The 13289-nt window shown below is 37.2% G+C and overlaps 3 protein-coding genes across 3 annotated transcripts; 2 read left to right on the top strand and 1 right to left on the bottom strand.

The window, feature by feature from the left end:
- Window positions 1-284: 284 nt before the first annotated feature.
- LOC106367244 (berberine bridge enzyme-like 12) lies at window positions 285-2166 on the top strand. The gene has a single exon (XM_013806972.3). The coding sequence runs from the start codon at window positions 475-477 to the stop codon at window positions 2083-2085; it is 1611 nt and encodes a 536-aa protein (XP_013662426.1). The 5' UTR covers window positions 285-474; the 3' UTR covers window positions 2086-2166.
- Window positions 2167-2191: 25 nt separating this feature from the next.
- LOC106367245 (serine carboxypeptidase-like 14) lies at window positions 2192-5529 on the bottom strand. Its single transcript, XM_013806973.3, has 14 exons — window positions 4798-5529; window positions 4572-4717; window positions 4416-4492; window positions 4168-4290; window positions 3955-4057; window positions 3830-3867; window positions 3627-3728; window positions 3453-3539; window positions 3292-3360; window positions 3141-3212; window positions 2933-3051; window positions 2691-2804; window positions 2556-2601; window positions 2192-2459 (listed from the first exon to the last, which is right to left on the bottom strand). The coding sequence occupies exons 1-14, from the start codon at window positions 4929-4931 to the stop codon at window positions 2379-2381; spliced, it is 1311 nt and encodes a 436-aa protein (XP_013662427.1). The 5' UTR covers window positions 4932-5529; the 3' UTR covers window positions 2192-2378.
- Window positions 5530-9471: 3942 nt separating this feature from the next.
- Window positions 9472-11647, top strand: LOC106363180. The gene is made up of 4 exons (XM_013802970.2): window positions 9472-10017; window positions 10180-10414; window positions 10496-10938; window positions 11177-11647. The coding sequence occupies exons 1-4, from the start codon at window positions 9472-9474 to the stop codon at window positions 11645-11647; spliced, it is 1695 nt and encodes a 564-aa protein (XP_013658424.2).
- The last annotated feature ends 1642 nt before the right edge of the window (window positions 11648-13289 follow it).

The raw sequence follows: 13289 nt of genomic DNA, 5'->3' as shown, positions 1-13289 counted from the left end.
TATAGTTTTAATGCAGTAGCTAATTTTTATAAACAAAAAAAACTAAAAATTTGAATAACCAAACTAGAACTGGACCAAATTCTGGATTGAGCGGCCTTAAATTATTCTTGATAATATTAAATTTTCTTGATATCCTACCATTTTTATCTACCATTTTAGGTTTCTTATGTATTTCTAATCATAGCTATTTTCAGGAATTGCGGACAACCACGGATCACAATTGATACCCTTGCCAATTATCCTACATTTTAGTTGGTAGGATATATATTACATAAATTATAATTGACTTTGACGTAATTACCACGATGAAAGTTGGCAACATTTGACCAAGAAATATTCAAAGTAACCGCACTTTCGCACAAGGCCAAAAATTTCGTCATTTTTTTTGGTTTGGCAAAAGCCACAATTTTTGTTCTATTTATCCAAATTTTAGACACTCAAAAGTGGCCAAAATAATTAAAAGTAATAAGAGAAATGAATAAAACGTATCTTATCTTTCTTCTCTTCTTTGCTGCATCGTATTCATCACCGGGCGCTGCAGCAGATCCCGCGAATGTCTACGAAGACTTTGTCCGATGTTTCAGGAACAAGACAAACATCTCCGACAAGGATCTAACCGACGTCGTTTTATCCCGTACTAGCGATTCCTTCACCCCTGTCCTACGCGCATACATCCGAAATGCTCGTTTCAACACATCATCAACGCCGAAACCGTCGGTCATCGTGCTGCCACGTGTTGACTCCCACGTTCAAGCCGCCGTGATCTGCACTAAAACGCTGAATCTCCAGCTCAAGATCCGGAGCGGCGGTCACGACTACGACGGTCTCTCTTACGTCTCCGCCGTAACGTTCATCGTCCTCGATCTCTCTAACTTCCGAAACATCACCGTCGATATGAAAGACGACGGAGGATCCGCTTGGGTGCAAACCGGCGCTACGCTAGGCGAGCTTTTCTTCCGGATCTGGGAGAAGAGCGAGGTGCACGCTTTCCCTGCCGGAATCTGTCCTACCGTCGGTGTCGGAGGACACGTCAGCGGCGGCGGATACGGGCACATGATTCGAAAGTTCGGGCTCACAATAGATTACGTCGTGGACGCTACGATCGTCGACGTTAACGGTCGCGTTCTTGATCGGAAATCGATGGGGGAGGATCTCTTCTGGGCGTTACGAGGCGGAGGAGCCGGAAGCTTCGGTGTCGTTTTGGCTTTTAAGGTGAAGCTCGTGGAGGTTCCCAAAACCGTAACCGTTTTCAGGATAGATAGAACGACGGACCAAAATGCCCTCGACATGGTCTATAAATGGCAGTTCGTGGCTCCAAGAACCGACCCGGGTCTGTTCATAAGAGTCTTGTTAGCCTCCCCGACCAAGAACAAGACGCAGACGGTGAACGCTAAGGTGAGAGCTTTGTATTTGGGAAACGCCAGCGACGTCGTTTCGATGATGGCGAAGGAGTTCCCCGAGTTGGGTCTGAAGATGGATGATTGCAAGGAGATGACGTGGATCCAGTCGCTCTTGTGGTGGATGAACTACAAAGACGTGGAGAAAGTCAAACCGGAAGTTTTGCTCGAAAGAGAACCGGACAAAGCTAAATTTGTCAAGAGGAAATCGGATTACGTGGAGAAGGAGATAACCAAACCCGAACTGAACCGGTTGATTCAGCAATTGGCGACGTTAGACAGAACCGGTTTGGTTTTGAATCCATACGGAGGGAATCTAAACGCGACCGCAACTAACGAAACGGCTTTTCCGCATAGGCACAAACTATACAAAATCCAACATTCGTCGACATGGTCAGATGCTAGACCAGAAGCGGACAGGCTTTACGTTGGTAGTTTAAGAACGACCTATAGAATCATGACTCCGTTCGTGTCGAAAAACCCTAGGAGCGCGTATTTAAATTATAGGGATGTCGATATTGGGGTTAATGACCATGGAAAGGATAGTTATCGAAAGGGAGAAAACTATGGGAGGAAGTATTTTGGGGAGAATTTTGATCGGTTGGTTCGGGTGAAAACCGCTGTAGATCCGGATAATTTCTTTAGGAATGAGCAGAGTATACCAACCTTACCTCATAAGAGAAGGTAGACAACTTTAGTTCAAGTGACCATTGTTACTTTTCGTTTATGTTTCTTCATGAAACTTGGAATAAATTTTGTTTTCTAACCATATTCCACGTTATGAACGTTAGTTATGTATCAAACCTTGGATACTCAACGTACGATCAAGTTCATAGCAAACTGAATAAACGGTCCAAAACAAGAAAAAACATTAGTCAATACAATAATAACATAATGCGTCTCTCTATGCATTCGGAAACAAAGCACTTTTGGCTTCAATTAAACAGATAATAATTAACTCCAAGATCAAGGTTTCTAGGTTTAGAGAGTTTGTCCACTTATCCACCTCTCGAACAAGATGAAGCTCTCCACTGGTTTATACTCTGGCGTGTGCCCGCCACCCTATATAAACCAAGCCCATTAACCAATCAAGATATCTGATATAGAATATAAAAGCTTTGCATTTATGTTAATGAAAATTTGGGATCAAAGAGTTACTTTCACAGTGGCATATGTCATCTTATTAGCATAAGTTTGGGTATATCTGCAAATAAAAACGCTGACAAGCTCAAAACAAAACGAACTAAAAGAAATCAAGAAAATAAAGAAAAAGTGATTGGTGTGTATATATACCCAGCGACTTTATCTTGTATCATCCATGGCCTCCATTTCTCAATAATGGAAAAGTTTAGAGACCTTATCCACTCTTGAGTTCCAATGAAAGGGATTGTCATATCGTGATCACCACTTTTAACCATAGACATTGATGTTAGAAAAGTTTAAAAGCAAATTAATTTACATCAATGCCATAAAAATTTACAAACCAATTAACTAATGAAGCAAGCATGTGAAGAAGTTGTTAAATATTTTTGTACCTGAGGATGAGAGATCGATAGCCTTTGATGCTGTTATTCATATGGTATGGTATGCTGCTTTGAATGTCTTGCTTGCAATTCAAGCTCCAGTTACATTGCTCCCATTTTCCTTTAGTCCCCTGCAATCATAGAGCTTGATCATCAGATTAACCAATGATCAATGATACTAAACAAGTTGTCAATATATATATATATATATCTATATAACCTTCGCCACTGTAAGTGCGGTGCGTACACTGTCGCTATTAGCCCAGTATTCGGATAGTGAATACCGATACATCTGCACAAAAACAACCTTGTTCCTCTCCAGCGGTGTGTTAAGTGGTTAGGTTTTGATCCAAAGATACCAAGAAGCTTACATAGCAATCAGGAGATGTTTTGTCACAGTTTGATTGTAGAACATTTGCTTCATGTACTCTAGAGACAGACTGTAAATGAATCACAGAAAAATAAAAGTTAATGGTTTACCATTGAGTCGCATTCCGTGATCAACTAACTAAATTCCAGAATGTGTGTATACCTTCTTGTAGTCGTTAACGAGTTTCAAGCATTCAGTGTTAAGAGGATCCACATGAAAATAGTCTCCTCCACAGCTTCTCTTCATCGACTACAGAAGTAAGAGTTTGTAATGGTTCTTCAAATACTTCACTGTGGTCACAAGAGACGAATAAATCCTAATGTTTTTAATTGGTACCTCAAAGAGTTCATCAGATATGAGTGCCATTCCATGAGCAAATGGAACGCGAGTGTTATTATCAAAATCAAAGTTTGTTATCGGGTTTCCAATCACATAGCCCTGTTGTTGGAAACCGTAGAGAGGAAGAAAACAAAATTTCAGTTCTTAATTCTTGATAATGTATATAAACTAAAGTAAGAAGCAAGCAAACATTGATGAACCTGAAGATTTATTTGAGGTTTGCAACATATATAATTTCCTGTAATTAATTGGTAAAATAACTGAATCATGAGTCAAAGAAAAGGGATTGCATAAGGATTTTGAAGTGATACAAAAACAAACTTACCATTTGAGATTTCTTGAACGATGGCTGGAACCACCTTACCAGAATAAGAGTTTCCGGTTACATAAAAAGGATTGGAGAAATATTCAGGATGCTTGTCTAGCCACTGCACAACAGTCACCAACAACAATAACAAAATCTCTAAAAGTTTGTTTGTTCAGCCACTGCACAACAACAATAAGATGCTTTAGCAGACCATTTGAATGTTCCCTTTACCTGACGAAGAAACTCATTGACCCGCTTAGCTGCTCTTGTGTCACTTGTTCTATCAGAAAATGGGTTTCCTGTGTAGGAGAAGCCAGTCCCAACAGGCTGGTCCAAATATATTATATTTGCAACCTGAAAAGAAGCAATCATTCTAAACTTTAAGATCAAGAAGTTCTCATTCTGAATAATGTTTACATTCTAAAGCTGGGAACAAACTAATAAAACCAACAACATACTTTGTACATCGCATTAGTTACCTTAGTCCATGAATAAGTAGTAGAGACCAAAGAAGGGATACTTCCATTGTAGGGCTCAACATTGAAAGCCAGAGGCCCTGATTTTTCCAGTCCACACAAGTCACTGAAAACACTGCGGAGACGAATTAAAATTAAGCTGAAAGATGATTGACTTACCATTCTCATAAAAAAGGCCAGTGAGAGAAGAGCAGCCAGGTCCTCCACTTAACCAGACAAGAAGAGGGTCTTCTTCAGGGTTCCTCTCAGATTTGATGAAGTAATAGAACATTTGATCTTCCTCTGCCTCACCGACACCAATGTAACTGAAATGAAGTTAACTCCAAAACTCAGACTAACATTCATTAAACCGCTAATTAATTTTGGAGAATGAAACGGAACAAACCCGGTTTCAAGCTCAAAAGGTAGAGGGCCCTCAAAGCCAGGAAGATATTTGATGACAGAGCTTGCATCAGCAAGCTCAATAATCAACACAATCAGAAGTTGTGGCAGCAGAAACTTGAGTACCCAAGCATCCATTTTGTTTTGAGTGTTATGAAAAAGATCTTTATACTTGAAAACAGTTTCGAGTTAATTAAATAAACCGACCCACTGCCATATTTAACTCACTAATTTCAGGGTAGTCTCTCTGTAACCAACCGAGCAAGTCAAGGTCACATGAGAATGCATCTGGAAGAGATATATAGTCGCGTGTATGTTGCTGCCTGTTCAAGATCAAGATAAATAAGTTTTTCAACTATTTGGCATTACCTAATATGTACCGTTGCGTTTGCTGAAACTTAAATAAGAAAATATAAAAACTGAGTTATTTATTATTATTATATAATATATTCTTTTTGTTGTGGTGAAAAGTAACGTAAGAAAGAGAGAGAGAGAGTAATTCTTAATATTGATGTTGTTGTTTTTTAACTTGAGTTTAACGTATGACTATTGTTGACAAGAAAAAGAAACGTTTGAACACTATCTATAATAAAATAAAAGATAAAAAGACTAGGATATCACTGAATCAAGTTTTTGTTCTCAAACTAGGATTCAAGGTTCAAAGTCACAAAAATAAGTTTTATTAAAGAAGTAAATATACAATTATATCTCTTGGGTTAGTTAATCCAAACATTAGGGTTTAAAGTTAAGGGGTGGAGTTTTAGAATTGGGGTTTAAAATTTTATAAGAAAAAATAAATTAAAAAAATTAAAAATAAAAATTTTAAAAACAGTTTCAAAAAATATTTTTGAATTATAAAAAGAAAATTTGAAAAAAAAAAATCGAAAAAATAAATTAAAAAAAGATTATAAAAAATTTAGAATCTGAAAACATATAATCTGAAACTATAAAAAAAAATTATTTTTTTCATTTTTTTTCATTTATTTATTTATTTTTATTTGTTTATTTAATTTTAAACCAAGGGTATTAGAGATATTTTACTCTTTAATGAATATCATTTTTGTGACTTTCTCCTTTTAGTGCCATTTTTAAGACAAAAACTCAAAATGTGCTATTATTGACAATTGCCCTAAATAAATATTGCTTACTCATCATTTTTTATTATCTACAATGGTCTCAGCATTCAACACTTTCTTTTTTATCTTTTAACATTCTGCATTATCTATTTTTTTTCACATCATCGTTGAACACACATTTAACTTTTACACAATACAATGATTTTATTTAATAAAATTTGACTCTTTATTTTAATTAATTTTTCTGTACTCAAATTAATAAACTTAATTTCTATTTATAAAGAATTCAAAATAATAAATTTTCATATAAAAAATAAAAAGAAATTATTTAATTAATAATATGATTATTTATTCTGTTATTTAATTAATAATATGATTATTTATTTTATTATTTATTTTATTATTTATTGTAAATAATTAGAAAAACATGAAGATGTCAAAAATATTTAAAAAGCGATATGTATCATCAATGTCGTACATTTTTAAGTATTCAACTCCATTTAATCCACATATGCATTTTTAACCATTTACCATGGTTCAACTGTTGAATAAAAGATTCAACTACCCCCATACAATTGTACTTGTACGTAGTCTAAGACTACCCACAATGCGGTGTCGAATCTTTCAGAAAACATCACTATACCAAAAAAATAAAAGCGACTGACCGATTGGCTACTCTAAAACGTTATACCTCGGGTTTAATCTTCTCCTTCTCTCCAGATAAGATAATTTTATTGGCAAGGTAAAGCTAAGCATCACTGTAGTTTTAAATGAGCATTTTCTTTAATAGTTAGAAATAAAAGGTACATTTTTATACAACTTGAGAAGACCCACTAGTCTTAACTAGGGGCATAGCCTCCGCGCAAGCACGGGACCGGATACATTATTGATGCGTTGTGTAGTATTTTGTAAGGGATTTTGGCGGAGACCATTACCATTTTTAATGACTTCATGTCCTAAAACTGAGGTTTATGGGGTTCGTTAGTGTCAAATGAGTTAAATGTTAGTATAGTATTGTTAAGTAGTGTAAGGGAAATGAAATAAAAACCTTGTTTGTAAAATTTTCCAATTATTCCAAAAATAATTTAATGGAGAGAAGGTAAAAAAAATATGTGTTTATTAGTGTAATTTGCATTCTAAAATAATGTTGTATATGTGTTGTTTGGATTGTAATGTTTATGAGATTCAGGATCAAACGGAATGGTTAGGGGTAAATATTTATTAGTGAGAAAACATAAGTTTTTATTTTGTTTGATGATTATAACTGAGTTGAAAATAGTACTGAAATGATATCGAAAGTTATATTTGTACGAAGCCACTGATCAATGCCAAAATAATGGAAATTATGGCTGCATGAGAGAGCGCAAATATTGTTGATAAAGTTGTAATTCTTGGAGCATATAGTCCTCTTTGGTAGCTGGAGGCCTATTAGTTCTTTCTAGGTTTGTGATGATTAGATCAAAGTTAAGTCTTGCAGTAGCGTTTTGATTGTAGTGTCTAATGGTTTGTTTTTAATCTACTGTTTTTGATTCTGTTGAATTGTTACTTTTTACTAAGATTATCCTAATTATATATAGTTTCGCTGGTGGATCTATTATTTGTAGTTTGTGGATTGTGGTTAATAAGATCTTTGTATGTATCTGTTACCGTCGTATGTATATATTTTTTTCTCTCCAATATGGTGATCGTTCGTGATTGCATGCTTTAAAATGCGTTAACAAAAATAATGTTTATCGCAGCAATATTATTTAACCATTTAAAATAGAATGCCAATAAACTGTTTTCGAAAAAATATCACTCAAGGATTGGAAATATTACTTTTTTCGAAGGTATGAATATATAAGTTCCGCTGTACTGAAGGATTCTAAATTTGGCAATGATATTCGAGTGTTGGATAGGTTATTTAAAGGAATCTGTTAATATCATGAGCCATTAAATTAATAATATCATGGAACGTGTCCGTTAAGCAAGCATCGGAAGTATTATAGTTTGGGAATGGGGAAGTTTACTAGAATGTTACATATTTTAGGTGTATTGACTAGAATGATACAGATTTTTTTTATTACTAGAATATTTTCGATACCAAGCGTACCCTTTTTTTACGTTATGAGAAAAAACGTATTTACGAGAATGCCATTACTTTTCGCTGCCACGTAGGCAAAAAACCGGCGCCACGGAGGAATTCGCGTCCGTATTTTCATTAAGTCAGCTGTTAAGCGATAGATACGTAGTTACGGCCGATTTATCTTTACGTTACGGCTGACTTAATATATACGACTGACTTAAGTGAAAGTGGCTGACTTAAAACTATAAGTCAGCTTTCCGATACAACTGATTTACAGAAATCCGGCTGAGTTATGTGACCACGGCTGACTTAATGATACAAATGACGGCTGACTTATACATCGGCGGTTTGATTTCTGGAAAATTTGGCTGAGTCGTGGTTAAGAAACGGCTGAGAAACTTTTTTCAGCTGAGTAAAGGAACATGGATGGGCTGGGTTATTGAAGCCACGGCTGAGTTATGGGATGCTGTTACGACTGGGTTTGTATTAGTCAGCCGTTAAAGCATGGATAAACAGTAAACTCAGCTGCTTTGCGGCTGACGTATGAGCGAAAGATTAATTACTAGAATGTTCTCGTTTGATGGCTGATTTACGTAACGATACGGCTGACATATGGTTGTTCATCCTTATTGCGGCTGACTTACTGTCAAAAGATTAATTACTAGAATGTTTCCATGTATCGGCTGACAAAGTGTAAACATGATGGCTGACTTATTTTGGCTGAGTTACTGATTTGTTTGTCGGCTGATTAACCGATGTTCCATGTCATCTGCCATGTCATCAACTCGGATTTGACATGTCATCACTAACGGTCGCCCAATTTACAACTGAGTTACGAGACCTTTCAGTTGTCTTCTTCATCTTATTTTTGAATGATTACACAGCCTTTCTTTTCTTCTTCATCATCTCAGTTATCTATCCTCTTCATCTTTCTCATATGGTAATGGATCCCGTTATTATTGTTTCCGGTAAATGGATTATGAAAAAACGATATGTATTCAACGTCGACAGTAAAGGGTGTAGAGTTCTTCATTTAGGTGAGAAAACTAAACTTGAAGATTTCACAAAGTCTGTCATCGACGATTACGGTTTGAATGATTTGAAGGTTCATATTCTGCTTAGCTACATGTTTTCGAATAAAACATTGAAAACAATGGCGCACAACATTCCACCAGTTTACGTGTCTAACACTCGACAATTGCAATGTTTTCTAAGCTTAAAGAAAAGCGAACAACTACGTCTTTGTGTGGAGATTACAGAGAAAAATGATGACAGCTCAGACGTAGAAGCTTCAGAAGAAGAAGCTTCAGAAGAAGAAGCTTCAGAAGAAGACGCTTCAGAAGAAGAAGCTTTAGAAGAAGAAGCTTTAGAAGTTGAGTCTATAGAGAATGGGAGTTACGATGGTTGCAGTTTGGAGGATGAACAAGATGAAATTGAGAATGACTGCTTTAGTAACGTTGAAATACACGACGTAGCCGGAGAAGATGAAATAGGCAAAGAAAACGAAGAAGATGATGAATTTGAAAGTCGATTTGATATGTTCGATGACTCGGATGGTGCGTCATCTGAAGATGATAACTTCAGCACATACGGTGAGTCTCCTATCGAAGAAGACGAAGATTCACCAACGCTACCTTCCAAGAAGAGATATCAGAACTTCTTGATGAGCGAATCTAAAGGGAATCTGGAGGTTTTGAAGTTGGAGATGTCGTCGTTAGACCTTGCGGTAGGACAACGATACTTGACTAAAAAGCATTTGAAGAGACGACTGAAACTTTTTACAGTGAGGCATCAATTTGATTTTGATGTAGAAATATCAAATCTGACAACATACGTTGTTAAGTGTTGGGTTGATGGATGTACATGGAGAGTTCGTGCATCTACCGAAGGATTGTCCCCCCAGTTTTATATTCGTATTTACGACTCGGATCATGCATGTTCTGTAACTGAGCGTTCTAATCGATCTCGAAATGCAACACCGGATATTTTAGGAGAGTTGTACAAGAACTTTCTCGGCGACGTTGGTCCGGCCGTTCGCCCTGAGAGTGTCGGAATAGCTATCACTAAGCAGTTTGGTGTAAAGGTAATTATGTTACAACGGCTGAGTTATGTTAGAGTATAGGCTGGGTTATTTTATGTTAGAAATGGCTGAGTTACAAAACTATGGTTGAGTTATGTTTACGTTGTGACCGTCTTAATGATATGATGTGGCTGAGTTATGTAAATTGTTTTTTCATGTGAGCAGATGGAATATTGGAAATCACACCGAACGCTTAAATGTGCAAGGGAAATCGATGAGGGCACACCTGAGTGTGGTTTTGAACTCTTGCCTTCTTACTTATACATGATAAGAAGGGCAAATCCGAATACAGTTACGCGTCTTCAAATCGATGAGCTTGGAAGATTCATGTATGTGTTTCTTGCGTTTGGTGCGAGCGTTAATGGGTTTCCTTTCATGCGCAAAGTTGTTGTCGTCGACGGTACGTTTCTTAATGGTAAATATAAAGGGACGCTACTCACAGCACTAGCTCAGGATGGTAACTTTTAGATTTTTCCAATAGCCTTCGCAGTGGTTGACACTGAAAATGATGATTCGTGGAATTGGTTTTTTACGCAACTAAAAGTGTTGATTCCTGACCAGGAGGGTCTTGCGATAATATCAGATAGGCATAACTCGATAGGGAAAGCAATTACAAATGTGTATCCGTTAGCTGCTCGTGGAATATGCACCTATCATTTGTATAAAAACATATTGGGACGGTATAAAGGAAAAGATGTATTTCGGCTGGTGAAGAAAGCGGCGAGATGTTTTAGAATGTCTGACTTTGATATGATTTTCGAGGAGATTGAAGCACTTAATCCTGATCTCCACGGCTACCTCGAAAGAGCTGATGTCAGACTGTGGACACGTGTTTATTTCCCGGGCGAGAGGTACAATTTGATGACTACGAACATAGCGGAATCAATGAACAGAGCATTATCGCATGCTAGAGGTCTTAACATTGTTCGAATATTGGAATCGATACGGATTATGATGACCAGATGGTTTGCTGAACGAAGAGTGGATGCCAGATCGCAGTCAACCACACTCACGCGCGGTGTGGAGAAACTATTACAAATAAGTCAGTCGTAACAGTAAAATAAGTCAGTCTTTAAATCTAATAAGTCAGTCGTTATATTGCATAAGCCATCTTTATAAATAATAAGTAAGCCGTTTCACGAATATTGGGTTTTGTTAATAGGGACGTGTAAGTGCCTCCCGGGATTGGACGGTTCAAAGGATTGATGACCATCACACTGAAGTTAAATATGGCGCTGCTGGCGAGTCTTTGAATGTTGTTAATTTGGTTGAACGAAAGTGCACATGTCGGCGTTTCGATGTCGAGAAAATACCTTGTGTACACGCAATCGCAGCTGCAGAGGAAAGAAATGTTTCTCGTATATCACTGTGCAGTCCTTACTATAAAAGCACTTATTTAGCTAGCGCATACGCTGAATCAGTCATGCCGGTTGACTCAGCGCTACCTGTTCCAGATAACGTGGCTAACGTACAGTGCTTTCCACCGTTTATTTGTCAACAACCGGGAAGACCTAAAAAAAATAGTATGAAATCTGCTTTAGAAGTTGCACTTGCAAACAAACGTCCTAGGAAAGAGCACATATGTTCTCGTTGCAGTCAAAGTGGACATAATGCGAGAACTTGTCCGATATAAGCAATTGCTTTTCATGTTGTTTTGTAATACGGCTGGGTTTTGTGTTGTAATACGGCCAGGTTTTGTGTTGTAATACGGCTGGGTTTTATTTTCATTGATTTGCACAACGGCTGGATTATTAATTGTAATACGGCTGGGTTTTGTGTTGTAATACGGCTGGGTTTTGTGTTGTAATACGGCTGAGTTTTTTTGTTTTAATGTTTTATGACGGCTGCGTTAATGTTTTTCAAATTTTGTATTGTGGTTGGGTTTTTATTTTCATTGATTTGCCCGCTTCCCATTACTCAAGAGAGACACAGACATCGAAAAACGAAATGTCCGTACTTAATTGCCCTACGTTACGTAATAGCCCCTACGTAATTATTGATTTTAAAGTGGAATACGAAAGTAGCAAATTAAATTAAGAGAAATTAATCTTTATTGGCTGAGATAATGTTACTCACACGCCTAATAATTGTCGTGATTTTTAATGTCAGCTCTTTTATTCAAACGCAGTTGAAAAAAACTTCCCCGCTAGAAACACGAAACGTCGCGAAGTCAACTAAGGCTGAGTTATTGTAATACACGGCTGGGTTATGGATTAAATTCCCGCTCAAAATAAGAAATAAGAAACGCCGCGATACGAAACTACAACCGTTAACTGCAGATAAATAAGGTACTTCTCAAACAATTACACATCTTCAACTCTCTATCTTTTACACAACTGTCCTCTCAGAGAAAATGGAATATTTCCCTCTGCTTGAATTGCCTGAAGATCTTCAGGCAATGGTGGTTGAACGTGTGGCCCGTAACTCCTTCCAAGATCTCTACCGCCTCAGAGCATCGTCCAGGTCTATGAAGGCGTTAGCAGAGATGCGTAGGGTATACCATTATTTCGATGTGTTATCCTTTCCCTGGGGTCTCATTATGCCATCTCAGTTGTTGAAAACTTGCTACGCTGAGAACAATCCAAGCACAATTTATGTAAAGGGTGTACAGTTTTTCTACTCATACGATGAGCAAGATTATGGCCTTTCTCTCATCAAGCGTGCAGCAGATGCAGGATATGAGCGTGCAGTGTATACACACGCTATGACTCAAGCAATCTTTTACGGTGATGCGCAGTATTTTCGGAGAATTCCAAGAGCAACTGTTGACAGGGTCGGGAAACTTGTTCGAGATGCGAAATGGGGATGGGGTTTGTGGCATACTGACGAGTTCCGTCAAATTAAGGCCATGTTCACTTCTACTTATGTTCCGTCCTTCTACCTTTGCCAATGTGCAAATGTTGTGGACCGACAATGTCTCTGCCTATGGCACATTGATGTGACTAAGGACGACAACATGTGTGAGCGCTGTTTCTGGATCAAAGAGATTTCCTTGTTCTTTCGTGATTTTGAACCGATAAGCCTGTTTAGGGACACAAGTAAGTGGTGAAGATGTCTCTGCATCAGAATCTTATCTTTTTTATGTTTTTTGCTTTGCCATTATGTATGTCGAACAAAAAAATTATATATTCATCTTATGGCTGACTTATTTTCATCTTATGGCTGACTTATTTTCATCTTATGGCTGAGTTATTTTCATCTTATGGCTGGCTTATTTTCATCTTATGGCTGAGTTATTTTCATCTTATGGCTGACTTATTTTAATCTTACGGCTG

Source organism: Brassica napus, chromosome A9 (genome assembly GCF_020379485.1).
Source record: "Brassica napus cultivar Da-Ae chromosome A9, Da-Ae, whole genome shotgun sequence".
NCBI lineage: Eukaryota > Viridiplantae > Streptophyta > Magnoliopsida > Brassicales > Brassicaceae > Brassica > Brassica napus.
This window is presented reverse-complemented; position numbering and strand designations above follow the sequence as displayed.

Coding starts and splice junctions, on each gene's coding strand:
- LOC106367244 (XM_013806972.3), top strand. CDS start 475: ATGAATAAAACGTATCTTATCTTTCTTCTCTTCTTTGCTGCATCGTAT.
- LOC106367245 (XM_013806973.3), bottom strand. CDS start 4,931: ATGGATGCTTGGGTACTCAAGTTTCTGCTGCCACAACTTCTGATTGTG. Junction 4,291..4,415: donor CTACTTATTCATGGACTAAG/GTAACTAATGCG, acceptor GCTTCTTTTCAG/GTTGCAAATATAATATATTT. Junction 3,729..3,829: donor AACCTCAAATAAATCTTCAG/GTTCATCAATGT, acceptor TTCCAACAACAG/GGCTATGTGATTGGAAACCC.
- LOC106363180 (XM_013802970.2), top strand. CDS start 9,472: ATGTTCGATGACTCGGATGGTGCGTCATCTGAAGATGATAACTTCAGC. Junction 10,018..10,179: donor CTAAGCAGTTTGGTGTAAAG/GTAATTATGTTA, acceptor TCATGTGAGCAG/ATGGAATATTGGAAATCACA. Junction 10,415..10,495: donor CAAAGTTGTTGTCGTCGACG/GTACGTTTCTTA, acceptor TTTTTCCAATAG/CCTTCGCAGTGGTTGACACT.